The 16,386-nt window shown below is 40.3% G+C and overlaps 1 protein-coding gene across 1 annotated transcript in view; it reads right to left on the bottom strand.

The window, feature by feature from the left end:
* Positions 1–8,521: 8,521 nt before the first annotated feature.
* The window catches only part of LOC144699885 (platelet endothelial cell adhesion molecule-like), a 73,712-nt gene continuing 65,847 nt past the window's right edge, over positions 8,522–16,386 (bottom strand). The window contains exons 13-15 of the mRNA XM_078571233.1: positions 13,969–14,043; positions 12,125–12,147; positions 8,522–9,099 (exon numbers count right to left, since the gene is read on the bottom strand). Of these exons, the coding sequence (XP_078427359.1) occupies positions 9,040–9,099; positions 12,125–12,147; positions 13,969–14,043 (158 nt within the window). The 3' untranslated portion in view covers positions 8,522–9,039. The remainder of the gene's footprint in view (positions 9,100–12,124; positions 12,148–13,968; positions 14,044–16,386) is intronic.

Raw genomic sequence — 16,386 nt, 5'->3', positions numbered from 1 at the left:
GGGAGGGGGAGTTTAAGATCTAAAGTTGTTGAATTCAATATTCAGCCCGGAAGGCTGTAAAGTGCCTAGTCGGAAGATGAGGTGCTGTTCCTCCAGTTTGTGTTGAGCTTCACTGGAACAATGCAGCAAGCCAAGGACAGACATGTGGGCAAGAGAGCAGGGTGGAGTGTTAAAATGGCAAGCGACAGGGAGGTTTGGGTCATTCTTGCGGACAGACCGCAGGTGTTCTACAAAGCGGTCGCCCAGTTTGCGTTTGGTCTCTCCAATGTAGAGGAGACCGCATTGGGAGCAACGAATGCAGTAGACTAAGTTGGGGGAAATGCAAGTGAAATGCTCCTTCACTTGAAAGGAGTGTCTGGGCCCTTGGACGTTGAGGAGAGAGGAAGTGAAGGGGCAGGTGTTGCATCTTTTGCGTATGCATGGGGAGGTGCCGTAGTTGGGGGTTGAGGAGTAGGGGGTGATGGAGGATGGCATCCGCCCTCACGCCTTCTCCTCCCTCCCAGAAACATGATAGGGTCCCCCTTGTCCTCACTTATCACCCCACCAGCCTCCGCATTCAAAGGATCATCTTCCGCCAACTCCAGCATGATGCCACCACCAAACATATCTTCCCTTCACCCCCTGGCGGCATTCCGTAGGGATTGTTCCCTCCGGGACACCCTGGTCCACTCCTTCATCATCCCCTACTCCTCAACCCCCACCTACGGCACCTCCCCATGCATACACAAAAAATGCAACACCTGCCCCTTCGCTTCCTCTCTCCTCACCGTCCAAGGGCCCAAACACTCCACCCTGCTCTCTTGCCCACATGTCTGTCCTTGGCTTGCTGCATTGTTCCAGTGAAGCTCAACGCAAACTGGAGGAACAGCACCTCATCTTCCGACTAGGCACTTTACAGCCTTCCGGACTGAATATTGAATTCAACAACTTTAGATCTTGAACTCCCTCCTCCATCCCCACCCCCTTTCCATTTCTTCCCCCTCCCTTTTGTTTTTTCCAATAATTTATATAGATTTTTCTTTTCCCACCTATTTCCATTATTTTTAAATTGATACCTTTTATGCCCTGTTAGTCTTATTGCACCCCACCCCCACTAAAGCTGTACCTTGAGTGTCCTGCATCCATTCTTAATTAGCACATTCTCTTAGATAATATCACCACCTTCAACACCTCTTTGTTCTTTTGTCTGTGACATCTTCTGATTATCTACTCCTATCACTGCTTACTTGTCCCTACAACACCCCCCCCCCCCCCCCCCCCCCACCAACTTAAACCAGCTTATATTTCACCCCTCTCCTAATTTTACTCAGTTCTGTTGAAGGGTCATGAGGACTCGAAACGTCAACTTTATTCTTCTCCGCCGATGCTGCCAGACCTGCTGAATATCAATTGAAAGTTTTCTGAAAAGTGTTCCTATATTTATTTTTACACCACTGGTAGATAAATCTCAGGAAATGGTTCCTTCCACTTTCCATGATTCTCTATCAAATTCCCTGTTGTCAGCCAGTTCATTTATGGGAGTTTTAGGTCCAAGCAGAGGTAATGACAGAAAATTGCAGATCAACTGCTTCTGGTGTCTTGTTTTGATTATTGGGCTGAATTGGATATTACTATCGTGCTCAGAACCAAGGACCATTTCTCCAAGGCAGGCCTTTCTGTCAGCCATGAATCAATAGGAACACTCTCGCCTCTTAATTCAGAAGGTAAGAGTGTTGATATTGTAAGGGTTTGTTCAGTAGGTCTCACTGAGGTTCAGAGGTCTGTTAGGTTGAATAGACACGTTTATTGGTAAAACATAACTACTACTAGTATTTGGCAATTAAACATATACAAACTTAAAGACTTGTTTTTTTAAACAACATCCCCCAAAATTCACAAACCACCCCAATAATACAAATTAAGACTTTTCTTCACTATGCTAAGGAACAGTTCAATTTGATAATTGAAGCCTTATTAATTACACAAATATGCCAACAAGGTGAAGCCTAACAATAGGTTCAAGTTCCCCCCATGACACTCGAGTATATAATCTAGGCTGATTTTTGTGCAGGACTGAGCAGTGCTGCACTGTTGGAGAAGCTGTGTTTTGAAAGAAATATTAAATATTTGCCCCCTTGTAAGTGAAATGGGTCCCAAGGCACTATTCAAAGAAGGGCAGGGGAATTCTTCACCGCTACCCCCGCAGGCCAATATTGATCCTTCGACTAACTCGAATCATCCAAGCATTATCCTTTTGCTGGTGGTGGAAGTTCATTGTACTCAAATTTGCTGCCACATTTCTACATTACAGCAGTGAATATACTTCAAAGTACTTCATTGTCTGTTAAGCACTTTGTGATGTCCTATGGTTATGAAAGATGCAATGTAAGTGCGAGTCTCCTTTAAACAACAGAAGTGTGAACTGTTATGCATAATATTTGGTAATGCGCTATTGTCTAGTGACAAACAGATATTTGTTCACTTGCAATGGCATAATTCCTCTTGTTTTTTTTGATAGCAGATGAATAATCAGACAGTGTGGCTTTAGTTATATTGCTTGATTTAAATTATTAAAAGTAAATATTAAGTAGTAGGAAAAGATCAACACAGCAGATTTCACTTGATTATAGACTGTAGCATGTCTGTCTTGGATAGAATTATCTGAGCTGCTGCATCACTGTTGAAGCCTTGCAGACAGTGGGTGAAATTTAATGGGGTCGTCAGAAATGGATTTGGAAGTAAGAGGTGGGCCATAAAATGGTGAGGGGTGGGGGGGCAGATTGCTTACTGCCTTCCCGACGCCATGGAATTTTATTAGTGGCAAGAAAGGTAAAGAATGGCCTTCCTGCTCAGCGGCCAATTAAGGGCCTCTTCCCACCACCCTTTACCAGAAGCAAAGGGGGCCTTTTCTTCTCGTAGGGTGACTTCCCGGTAAAACCAGGTGGCCTCCTTACTGGCTCGGGGTGAGGTTGTCCTGAATGGCTGCTCTGTGGAGGGGCCCCCCACCCCCCGACCAGTCAGGCAGGCTCTGACAATCATGATCCCATTTACTTTATTCCAAAGATGGTACCTATGGTGCTTTTTCAGGCTGGGTGGAGTCTCAGCAATGGTAACTACTCCCAGTACCGTTTGGCTGCTAGTTCTTAAAGACGGGTTGTCTTTTAAACAGATGGGGCTTCTATTTGCAGCTCAATAGCTGCCCGATTGCCACAGAATCTGATCAGGCTACCTTTAAACTGTTGAACATTGTTGCCCCCAGCTTTCTATCATTGCCTCAACAAAATTAAGCCCAGTTGAGTGTAGCTTAGTGGAAAACACAACCTCAACATGGATGGTAACACTTTTAAAAGCTAATGGCTGAGATGTCATCAGTCTTGAAACCAAAGCCAGTCCCAGACAATAGATAAACATCCCTTTTGAAATCATTGTGGAGAAAGAAGGTCACATGATTCAAGTGACCACTTTGAAATTGCTATATTCCTTTGAGAACTGAGACACCCGCAGTCTGCTGATTTAGCAACAATGGAAAAGAACTCCAGCAGATCTTCAGGCTGACCAAGCAGCTGGCCACCATCTCTCAACTCCTCGAAGCCTGTTTGATTTTAAAAGTCTCTGATCATCACCTGCACAGAAATCTCATCATGCAACATTGTCATTCTTTTCAAGGATTTTCCTGTTGCTCTCACCAACCAGGAATTCACCTGGACTGAACTACGTCACAAAGGAAACACCCTCTGGCCTTTGTCTTTTTCCAGACTTTAGATATCACATTAACTAATATTCATTTCTGTAGTTCTTCTACTGTTGTTACCCATAGTTGTAAAAACATCCTCTATTCTATCCCTCCCTTACTGTGTGTGTGTGTGTTCGTTCCACACAAACTGTAGGGTTTGGAGAAAGCATGCCACAGTCTATTGGAAAAATAATTCAAAAGCACCTCTGCTTAAGTACAGATGGGGAAAGGATAAAGAAGTTTAGCCTGCCTCTCTCCTGTGCGTAACATGTACCCTTTATTTTATATAATTTCTCCATATCCTACCAAAATGAATCATCTCACACTTCTCTACATTGAACTTCATCTGCCACCTGTCTGCCCATTTCACAACTTGTCTATGTCCCTTTGAAGTTCTACACTATACTCCCCAGTTCACAATGCTTACAAGTTTAGTATCATCTGCAAACTTTGAAATTGTGCCCTGTACACAAAGGTCTAGAACATTAATATATGTCAGGGAAAGCAAGGGCCCCAACACTGACCCCTGATGAACTCCACTACAAACCTTCCTCCAGCATGAAAAACACCCTTTAACCACAGCTTTCTGTTTCCTGTCACTCAGTCAACTCTGTATCCATGTTGCCACTGTCCTTTTTATTCCATGAGCTATAACTTTGCTCACAAGTCTGTTGTGTGGCACTGAATCAAACACCTTTTAGAAGTCCATGTACACCACATCAACAGCATTGCCCTCATCAACCTTCTCTGTTACCTCGTCAGAAAACTCCAGCATGTTAGTCAAGTATGATTTTCCCTTAAGAAACCCATGTTGGCTTTCCTCAATTAACCACATTTGCCCATGTGGCCATTAATTTTGTCCCCTAATTATTGTTTCCAGAAGTTTACCAACTACCGAAGTTAAACGGACTGGCCTGTAGTTGCTGGGTTTATCTTTACACCCTTTTTTGAACAAGGGTGTAATGTTTGCAATTCTCCAGTCCTCTGGGACCGCCCCTGAGTCTAAGAAAGACTGAAAAATTATGGCCAGTGCCTCAGTATTCTTGGATGCATCTCATCCGGTCATATATCTTATCAAATCTAAGTACAGATAAACTATCCAACACCTCTTCCTTTTCATTTTTAAACCCATCTAGTGTCTGAATTACCTCATCTTTTGCCATGGTCTGGGTAGCATCTTTTTCCTTGGTAAAGACAGATGCTAAGTATTCATTCTGTACCTCAGTGATGCCCTCTGCCTCCATGTGTAAATTCCCTTTTAGGGCCCTAATAGGTTCTATTCTCCCCTTTACCACTCTTTTACTATTTATATGCCTATAGAAGACTTTGGGATTCCCTTTTATGCTAAACTGCCAGTCTCTTTTCATACTCCCTCTTTGCTTACTTGCTTCTTCACTTCTCCTCTGAAACTTCTACATTCAGCTTGATTTTCAAATGTATTTTCTACTGACACATGCCATAAACACATTTTTTTCTTCTTTATCTTAATTTCTATCTCCTTTGTCATCCAGAGAGCTCTGGATTTCTTTGCCTTACCTATCCCTTTCAAGGGAATAGTGTTTTATTTCCTGGCCTGAACATGTCTTTCTTAATGAATGCTTTTAAAATAATAACAGCTATATAGAGTGCAAAGCTCTAACACCTTGTGCTTCTGAATGTTAAAATACAAATTGTATAGTTGAGAAGAGGCGTCAATTACTCTTGGTTGCATTTGTCCATAACCAGAGTTGCTCTTATGGATCTTCTAGTGAATGGTTACAGGGTATGAGAGAGAACAGATTTCCTCTCTGGCCTTTGAGAAGAGGATGATTTGTGACTTGCGGATACCTCGGAGGGGAGAGAAATTTATTTACCGCACCTCTTCTACCCCCCACATACAATGTTTTATTCATAATTCTATGAAGGTTTAAAAATATTTTGTATAGTCTGAAAATAATGCTCTTGTTTAGTAGTTTCCGTGGTTTTCCACTCTTGAATGTACCTGACAATCATACTAATTTGCATGCCATAAATAATTCTCAAGAACTAAGCTTTTTCATGTTTCAAGCTGATGATACAGAAACTACAGTCTTTATAGTATGAAACAAACGCTCAGAATTTTTAAAACACTTGTAAATGACGTAAACTTTGAACTGCCACAATGGCCAGGATTTTATGGCCCCTCCCTCCCGGCGGGATATTACAGTCCTGCCAAACTGAATGGTGATTTAAATGACTCACATCCGCCAGGGTGGAGAACACGCTGCAGCGGGGCTGTAAAACCCTGGCCAGTGTAATTTTCTCAGCAATGTATGCAATGATGCACAAAATTAGTGCATTTTTCTCTGCCTTCCTACCCAGAATCATTACGAAATTGGAATCGTGTGGCCTACTTTTGCCGCACTGCGCCAATCTCAATTTTTGCTTCCTGCTGTCCCACCCACTGCATATGCATTCTGATGGGTAAGAAGTGAGATCGAGCCCAGTTTTCATGTTTCTCTTTACACACTTCCTCCTTACCAAGTTGAAATGATGACTCATTTCATTATGGTGAAGGACGAGGAATTCCTTGCCTCTCTAATTCTCCCTTTTTCCTTACAGTGTACAGATCTTAAAACTTAATAGGTTAATCTCATCACTAATCCTTGATTCACTTTATCCCTTCTTCTCACCTAATTTTTTCCACCTTGTTGATGTGCTGCACCATGGCGCTTTTTCAATCACTCCGATTTCTCACTGAAGCTCTCAGAATGGTGAGAAGAACTTTGCCCAAGGGTTGAAGATTTATAGTCAATTGAAACTTGAGTAGATCAAATGCTCAGGACTTAGCTAGTGTGGTTATGGAACTTAATTGTAATAAAAGGGAATCAGTTTGAAAAAAAGACTCATTTGTGAAGGGACACAAAGGTTAAATGAATTCACATATCTAGAGTATTTGTGACCAAAATAACTACTTGGTATGATCCTCTGTCAAAAGCTGGCATTTTCTATGACTGGAAAAGCTATTTATACATAATATGAGATGAGGATAGTACCTGAGCTTGGTCCCAGTGAAATACGTGTCAAAAGAACATTGTTTTGGAAAAGGGAATTTTCCATGTCCCAGTTTTAAGAGTTCTTTTAAGAGTTCCAATTTAAGAATCTCTGTAACCTTTTGAGAAGCTATGAAGTGCCAAAACTTATTTTTATCTCAAATAATTTTGACCATTTTATTGTTTATTTTTGTCTTGCAGAAAAACATTATAAAATATTTTGTTTATACAGTACACATGGCAATATTGAGGAAACTGGCCATTGAAGAGCTACTCACCGAGATAATGTGAAGAAATGTAATGAAAAAACTTTTCTGTAGTGCTGCAAGAATGTAATCTCTAGGTAAGCATCAGCCACTTAGTTTAATTAAGTGTTAAAGCAATCTTCACCCTTTTCTGGAACCCTACATTGGTATATTTCTGGGAAGTGCTATTGGGAGTGAGAATCCTCTACATCAAAATCACGTAAGCAGGACAAGGTACTGCCTGTGTCTTTATTAAGTGTATGTTCCTAATGAGGAGACATTTAACTTGATACGAAAACATTTTTATCTGCCGTTTATCCAGAACTAAGTATTTAAAATTCCACTATATTAACTCATTATTTCCACATTTTGCTTACTCTATTTCCTCACTTTGCCTTCTAGTTTCCCTTATAATGTTATCAGTGTGAACATATTTTCCGCTAGCTTCCCTAAAAAAAAAAGCAATAGTGAAAAACAAGAATGTTCATGATATTTCACTTCTTAACCTTCTAAGGAAATACCAACCAATTCTATGCTATGTATTTTCATAATATAACCAAATTAAGTCATGGTATCATTCTTTTTCCCCTTCCAAGTCCAATATATCGTTCCTGAGTTTGGTGTCCGATGCTGAACCAGATGGGGTCTCATGCAGGCTACGTACGATGGATGCATCACTCCTAAAACTGATATTCATCAGTGGAGGCCCTCGGCAAAGATGGTTTGCTCGGGCCCCCTTACCAACCCCGGGTATGGTCCCTTTGATACCCTCGGCAAGGGAATTGTTGCAGTAAATTGTTTTTTAAATCCTGGTCATTAGACATTAATGCTGCACTGGTCAGAGGGTGGGGGGCAAGTTTGGTGCATGGTGGGGGCCATATCTGCCCCATCTGAAAGCTAGCACATCTCCACTCACTTGGCAAAATAGCTTTCACTCTAACACCAGATCCCGCTACAGCCTGAGAAATGGGAACACAAGTTGTATGCAGCCTCTGCTTCCTGGCTGCCATTCAATTTCTACGGGCCAGTTCTGTCCATTTCACTGTATCCAGGAAACTGCTAGAAATGGTCAAGATCTGGGGCAACCAATTCTCCACCCTTTTATGAGGGGTTCTGTTGGTCTTACATTGAAGTTATAGCAAGAGACCGGAATCCAGGAAGAATTTTGGGTCCATTACCTTTATCTCTTGTATTTTGCCTTGATTTCAGAAAACTGGAACTTGTTTGAACTTTTTTTGAATTACTTGTTTTCTATTTGGAAACTTTACACCTCCAAATGAGATGGATTAAATGATATCAATAATTTAGCACTTAGATTTATAAGGGATCGAAAATGCTGATTGTTATTTAAAAATGCCTCTGTTGTGAACCTCCAAGAGATGCTCACATCAGTTGTTGCAGGTGGGGCAAAGTGGGCGCTGATGTCCTTCAAATTTGCTTCTCTGTGGGGAAGAAACTGATTTCTACTTCATGAGATTAGGAACCAATATAACAAAATGCAGGCATAAACCCATGCCCTACTTCTCTTATGAAATATCAGATATAAACCACACTTTCAGTAATGAAAAATCTTTTATTTCTTTAACCATGAATTAAAATCAGCTTTTTAATTTTTTTTCTTTTCTTACACTCCTTTATTTAATTGCTGAGAAAATGATCAAGCCATATGTGCCTAGACTTATGCTTTTGATTTGACTAGTAAGAGGTTCATGAATATCTCTTGAAATATGTGGTGTGTAATTTTTTTAAATATTCTTTTCCAATGGCAAACTTGGCCTTGGCTTAGCCCTTTCCTCCATCCTTAGTAACAATGCTGATGCTAGTGCCAAGGTGCCAATATTGCAAGCATTAACATACACCTCATTGCTCTACGGCACTGTAGAGCATCAGTAAGCATAACCATCATGCTCCACGTTCTGTTTTCTCTGTTTCTAAGCTGGTTTATTTTCCTTCTTGCATATTTAATCGTCATATTTTATTCATCATATATTTTTAATCATCATAAAACATTGCACTAATATTTAATACAAAATGAGAAGAATTCCTTGAGCATGATTAACAAATCAAGTAGCTATTTCCAACTATAATAAAAACAGGAAGTGCTGGAAAAACTCAGCAGGTGTAGCACCATCTGTGGAGAGAGAAAGAGTTAAAAATTTCAATTACAATATGACTGTTCTTTGCAGCTGAAGAGAGCTAGAAATGTGATGGGTTTTATTCTATTTAAAAAGGCGGAGGGTCAGGTGGAACAAAAGGAAAGGTCAGGGATGGGTGGTTTGGGGGGTGGGGGGCGGTTAAATGCCAAAGATGTCATGAAACAAAAGGAAAAGGTTAATGGTTACAGTAAGTAAACAAAGCATGAGTCCAGAGTAGGTGTCAATAGCAGAATAAAAGTCAGCTCAGCCTGAAAGCAAAAACAAGATACTGGGCAAAAATAATTTAAAATGCAGGACAGGGTTCATGGTCTGAAGTTGTTGAACTCAATGCTGAGTCCAGAAGGTTGTAAAGTGCTTCTTCACCTGGAAGGATTGTTTGGGACCTTGGACAGTGAGAAGAGACAAGGTAAATACGCAGCTGTTGCACCTCCTACAATTGATTGGGAAGATGCTGTAGAAAGGGGATGAGATGTTGGGGGTGTTAGAGGAGCGGATCAAGGCTTCATGGAGTGAACAGTTCTACGGAATTCTAACAGAGAAGGGGAAAATGTGTTTGATGATGGCATCATGCTAGAAGTGGCGGAAATGGAGGAGGATGATCCTTTGAATGTGGAGACTGGTGGGGTGGAAAGTGAGGACAAGTGGAACAGCAATTTACTTGTATTTCTTTCAATTTAGTGTACTGTATTTGCTGCTCACAATGCAGTCTCCTGTACACTGGGGGGACCAAATGCAGACTGGGTAGCTGCTTTGCAGAACACCTCTGATCAATCTGCATGCATGACCTTTACCTTTCGGTCGTGCACCATTTCAATTCACCATCTTGTTCTCATATGCTCACATTTATGCTCTTGGCATGCTACAGTGTTCCAAAGAAGCCCAATGAAAGTTGGAGGCACAGGACCTCATCTTTCAGTTAAACACTTTACAAGCTTCTGGACTCAACATGGAGTTCAACAACTTCAGACCATGAACTCTGTCCTCCATTTTGATTTTATTTTTGCCAAGTGCCAGTCTGTACCTTGTTTTTGCTTTCAGACTGAGCTGACCCACTTGGACCTATGCTTTATTTCTTTTCTACAGCCATTACCCATCCCTTTTCCTTTTGTTTCATAACATCTTTGGTACTTAACCTGCCCTGCCCTCTAACCTATTCCTGACCATGCCTTTTGCTCCACCTGACCCTTACCCTTTTTTCAACAGAATAAAACCCATGACATTTCTACCTCTCTTTAGTTCCAAAGAAGAGTGATATTGGACTTGAAATGGTAACTATGTTTCTCTCTCCACAAATGCTGCCAGACCTGCTGAGTTTTCACAGTGCTTTCTGTTTTTATTTGCGATCTCCAACATGTGCAGCATTTTGCTTTAATTTTAGCTACTTACAACTTATTGGTTTACTGGCTTCAAAATGAATTGTGTGTCCATTTAGTAAAATACTGTCATGGGTCTAAGATTCTGACTTTTCAAGGACTCCCGCACTGTAATTATTGAAAAGAATAGAGGCATAAATTGTAGGTCCTGGTTTTTGAGGCATATTGCTATTCTGCAGTTGTGCTAAATCAAGCTGAGTATATGAAACTTCATTGTTTTCATCCTGTCAATAGAAAACATCAGTCAGAACTATTACTGTTCTTTTCCATTTATACTTTGTCAGTGTAATGAATAAATGTAGACTGGTTGCACATTTCTGTTTCGAATAACTCAAATGTATTAGTAAAAACCACCTGTTCTAAATTATACCTTTTCTGAAAGCTTCTAGTGTCAATCACCCAGCTGTTTCATCAGCCAAAAGGCATGAGGTGGATGTGAAGAACTGGACTATAACATGCCTCTGAAATTGATAGCATTCCCAAACCATGATCATATTTTTTGAAAACAGAAGCAAATGGCAAGACAGAGAACTGGTCACAGAGTTCCAGAAGATAGAAGCTTATTGGCTGAATAATAAGATGCCAATCTTAGCGTGGTAAAAGTGGGGGCAGGTTGAAACCCAGTTTTACAGGAGTATAAGATGCATGTTGCAAAATAAGGCAGAAGGAGTTTCCTGAGGTAGGGCAGACTAAGGCTCAATTTGAAAATGAAAGTCAAAACTTTGAGGTCTACTTGCTGGAAGCCAGTGGAGCTGGGAGAATGTGAGGTGATGTACGTGTAGGTGAGGAGTGGCTGCAACATTTAGAGTTCAACCGGGGCCAGTTGGCCAAAGCTTATGGAGATAATGAGGACAGCTATAAGAAAGGGAGTGAATTTGAACCTCAAGACGATGAAGACATGGAATAATATTTTGGCAGCAGAAAGGGAGGACTGAGTAGAGGTGTGCTCTATGGTAGAGATAGAAGAATTATCTCGATAAAGGAGTGGATGCAAGGAAGGTAGCTGAGCTTAGGGCATGCAATCTGCCATGATTTTGCACTTCCTGATATAAGCCTCTAATTGCAGCCTGAGAGATTAACTGAGCCAAGTCTAGAAGCATTTGTGAGTAGGAGCCAGAAAAGATGGCTTCAGATTTGCCAACAGCCCTTGGAGATTTTGACTTGACTGAGTCTTGATCTCACAAAATGTAAGTTGAAAAGCAGAGGAACAAATTTTGGATTGACGGGGAAGACCGAGAGGTGGAGCTGTGTGTCATATGGGAGGGATGGGATGAGTATATGGGGTACAAAGTTAGACACTTGGAAGGAAGTTGAATTGAACCCCGAGGTTGCATAGGACCTGGTTAAAATCAACATAATCTTCACCATCTGTATTTTCTTTATCTAAGCTGTTTCACAGAATTATACAAATGTGCATTTATTATAGTCAATGTTGCTTGATTGATTATTTCTGGATGGACCAACTAAAATTATACAAAATTATCTGTATCTATCTGATTTTATAAGTCTGGAAATTGTGATCTTCTAATGATATAAGCCATGAGAATTTTAAGTAGATTGAAATATGTTAAATACTCATACAATAATATTACGTACAGCAATTTATCAGAGATAAAGATTTACTTACAGAATCACTGTCAGTATTGGCAGCTGCAAGAACAAAATTGAATTAATATTATTAAGTACATGTTAATTATAATTTGCACAGATTAAATCTTAAACACCTATTATCTTTCTCTATTCATCAATCCCCTTCTGGACCCTTTTCTCCCTGCCTTGGTATTTTTCTGTTTGCCTTGCAGTTTTTCTCTCCCATGACAGACATTCCCTTGTTATGGCAGCAGTTCTTTGTGATTCTCTTTCTTAGTTTGTTTTACTGCCTCTTGGTTTAGGGGAAGGAAAAGCTTGAAACCAGTGTTAGCAGGCAGTGTAGCAAACCAAGGCTGAAAAGGGGACTAGGGAAGCATTATTAATATCTAAGCCAGTGGCACGGGTGAGTGTCTTAACAAGGCAAATCATATCTAAAAGTTTAAGAGCCACTGTTGTTTTAAAAGTTACATAAGATGTTTGTTGATACCTCTGATTCTGTTTGCAAGCCTACCTCAATATATGCATGCTTGCAACCTTAAAATGCCTTATCACTTCCTCAGGATGTCCTGAAGCACTTAGCATACATTAAGTTACTCTTTCTTTTTAAGTGTGGGCTTTGCTGTACTACTTAGTCTTTTTCACTTTTTGTCAGAAAAAAATAATTAAGTTAATCATGGAGCACGAGTGGCAGTTTTAAGTAAGTTTGCTCAGCGTCAGGACCAGTAAACAAGATTTCTAGAGCACAGAACCTGCAAAAATAAGAACTGAAAAGCAGCAGGATCCACATTTGGGAAATTAGCTGTCCAGCCAGTCCTGATATTGAGGACTTTAAATTTTCACTCCCACTCTGCCAGTGTTTGCATAACTTAGTGCCAGGCCAACAGAGGCTGGAGCTGAAGGAGGCGCTGTTCTAAGCCCTAAAGGAGAGCATAGGTAAGCCCACTGTGAAGGCCTTGAGTGGGCTTTATTTACATGACAGAAGGGGAGCATGTAGGGGTGGTGCGCAGGAGCTCGGCTGACCTAGGGAAATCTGATTAGAGGCAGAAGCTGGCACTGAGATCAGACGATGATTAAAAACATAAAAACATAAGAAATAAGAGCAGGAGTAGACCATTTGGCCCATCCAGCCTGCTCCACCATTCAATACAATCATGGATGATCTTGGGCTTCAATTCCATTTTTCTACCAGCTCCCCATATCCCTTAATTCCCTGGAGACCAAAAATTTGTCTATCCTAACCTTAAAATTATTCAACGACGGAGCATCCACAACACTCTGGGGTAGAGAATTCCAAAGATGCACAACTCTTTTCGTGAAGAAATTTCTCCTCATCTCAGTCCTAAATGATTGGCCCCTTATCCTGAGATTGCACCCCCATGTTTTATATTCCCTGACCAATGGAAACAATCTCTCATTGTCCACCCGATCAATCCCCTTCAGAATTTTGATGGTTTCAATGAGATCGCCTCTCATTCTTGTTAAACATGATTTCTTGACGAAGATGATTTTTGTGACATTTCTTGTTGTTTGTTTGCAAAAAACAGTTTTTGGTAGAATATATATGATCGGAAAGATTTTTTTGCCATTGGTGAGTTAACCAGATTAGTAAGAATGAGAAGTCTCAAGTGTAACATTTCAGTGTGACATGAATAGTGATATATACATTGATGTAATCCCTACCTAATGTAAAAACAAAATTTAAACAAGCAGGCTTTTTCCTAAAAATACAGATTTTACAGTAAAATTCAATGAGGAAAACAGAGGTAATCTCACTCCCAATACGGCAGAAAACTGCAGTAGTTGGGAAAATAGCAAAACTTGTTCTACCTTGCAAGATTCACATTTTACTTACTATGAGTAAAATAATAAATGGCATTTTACCTTTTCTTTTTGATGTCACATTGGTGTAGTCTCCTTCACAATCACTTTCAGAATCAGTTCTTGTAAGTGTATCACCTAGAATAAGCGTTTAAAGAAATTTCAGGTCTGTTCCAAATATTCTCTTGGGTTCACCATTACTGGTCTCTCTTGTAAGCAGATCCTGCACTCCTTACGATTATGGATTTTCCTTCACTCTCATGCTAGTACTATGAGGAGTTGCATCATTGGGAGCACTGAACTCTATGAAATGGATACCATAATCTCACATGTACGATTGCATGTTACTTCTATAATCCCCATAAAGGTTGTTTTATTTGCACTTTAGAGAACAGAGGGCGCATATGAGTCATAAAAATGCTTTACTTTACGGTTAAGTGAATGTACAGGGGAACAATTATAGTAAATCTCACCTCACGTTGATTTAGTTTTGGTAAACTGCCACATAGTATAGGAAATAACAAACGTGCCACCCAGTCCCCTTTAGCATCCCTTTCTATGAATCTGACTGATCCAATCTGTTCATTCCCGTAACAAAAGATCATAAAAAATAGGAGCAGGAGTAGGTCATTTGACTCATCGAGCCTGCTCTGCCATTCAATAAGATCATGGCTGATCTGATTAGGGCCTTAACTCCACTTTCCTGCCTGGTTCCACATAACCCTTAATTTCTTGTAGATCAAAAATCTGTCTAACTCAGCCTTGAATATATTCAATGACCCAGCCTTCCCTGCTCTCAGTGGAAGAGAATTCCAAAGACTAAGGCCCTCTGAAAGAAGAAATTCCTCCTCCTCCGTCTTAAATGGGAGATCCCTTATTTTTAAACTATGCTCCCAGTTCTAGATTTCCCCTCACCTGATGAAATATCCTCCCAGCATCTACCCTCTCAAGCCCCCTCAGAACCTTATGTTTCAATAAGATCCCTTCTTATTTTTTTAAACTCCAGTGAGTATAGGCCCAACTTACACAACCTTTCCTCATAAGATAACCTCTTCATCCTAGGAATCAGCCTAGTGAATCTTCTCTGAGCTGCTGCCAATGCAAGTATATCCCTCCTTAAGTAAGGAAACCACAACTGTACATGGTACTCTTGCCCTGTGGTAAGATTTCCACACTTTTACTTTTTCCCCCTTACAATAAAGGCCAACATTCTATTTGCCTTCTTAATTATTTGTTATACCTTCATGCTAGCTGATTCATGTACAAGGACACCCTGATCCCCCTTAACTGCAGCATTTTGCAGTATCTCTCCATATAAACAATAGTCTGCCCTTCTATTCCCGCCTGCCAGATTTTTGCCCGCTCACTCAAACTATCTTTGCAGATTTTTTGAATTCTCCTCACAACTTGCTTTCCCACCTATCTTTGTATCATCAGCAAATTTAGCTACAATACAGTTGATTTCATTATCCAAGCCATTAATATAGACTATAAATAGTTGGGGCCCCAGCATGGTTCTCTGCAGCACTCTACTAGTTACAGTTTACCAACCTGAAGATGATCCATTTATCCTGACTCTCTTTTCTGTAGTTAGTCAGCCAATCCTCTATCAATGCTAATATATCACCCCCAACACCTTGAGCTCTTCCCTTGTGGAGTAACCTTTTATATAGCACTTTATAGAATGCCTTTTGGAAATTCCAATACACCACATTTACTGGTTCACCTTTATCCACCCTGCTTGTTACATCCTCAAAGAACTGTAATAAATTTTTCAAATATGATTTCTCTTTCAAAAAACCATGTTGATTCTCTCTGGTTGTATTATGATTTTCTAAATGCCCTGTTACTGCCTCCTTAACAATGGATTCTAACATTTTCCCAATGACAGATGTTAGACTAACTGGCCTATAGTTTTCTGCTTTCTGTCACCACCCATCTTGAATAATGGTGTTACGTTTGCACCTTTCAAATCGGCTGGAACCTTTCCAGAATCTAAGGAACTTTGGAAGATTACAACCTATGCAACTACTATCTCTGCAACCGCTTCCTTTAAGACGCTAGGATGCAGGCCATCAGGTCCAGGGAACTTGGCAGCATTTAGTCCCATGAGCTTTCCTAGTACTAATTCTCTAGTGATTATGTTTTAAATTCTTCTCTCCCTTACCCACTTTTCTGCTATTCTTGGGATGATTTTTGTGTACTGTGAAGGCAGATACAGAATATGTGTTCAAAGTGTCTGCTATTTCCTTGATTCCCATTATTAATTCACCTTCTAAGTCTCACCTTCTAAGGGACTAATGCTCACTTTACTTCTAGAAGCTTTGACTATATCTTTTTATATTTCTTGCAGCTTCCTCTGATACTCCAATTTCTCCCTCTTATTTTTTTAGTCATCCTTTGATGGTTTCTAAAATGTTCCCAATCTTCTGGCTTATTGATATAATATATTGGTATATATCTTCAATCTCTGCAGCATTG

The sequence above is a fragment of the Cetorhinus maximus genome, chromosome 24 (genome assembly GCF_964194155.1).
Source record: "Cetorhinus maximus chromosome 24, sCetMax3.hap1.1, whole genome shotgun sequence".
NCBI lineage: Eukaryota > Metazoa > Chordata > Chondrichthyes > Lamniformes > Cetorhinidae > Cetorhinus > Cetorhinus maximus.
Note: the sequence above shows the minus strand (reverse complement) of the source record. Positions and strands in the feature narration are given on the sequence as shown.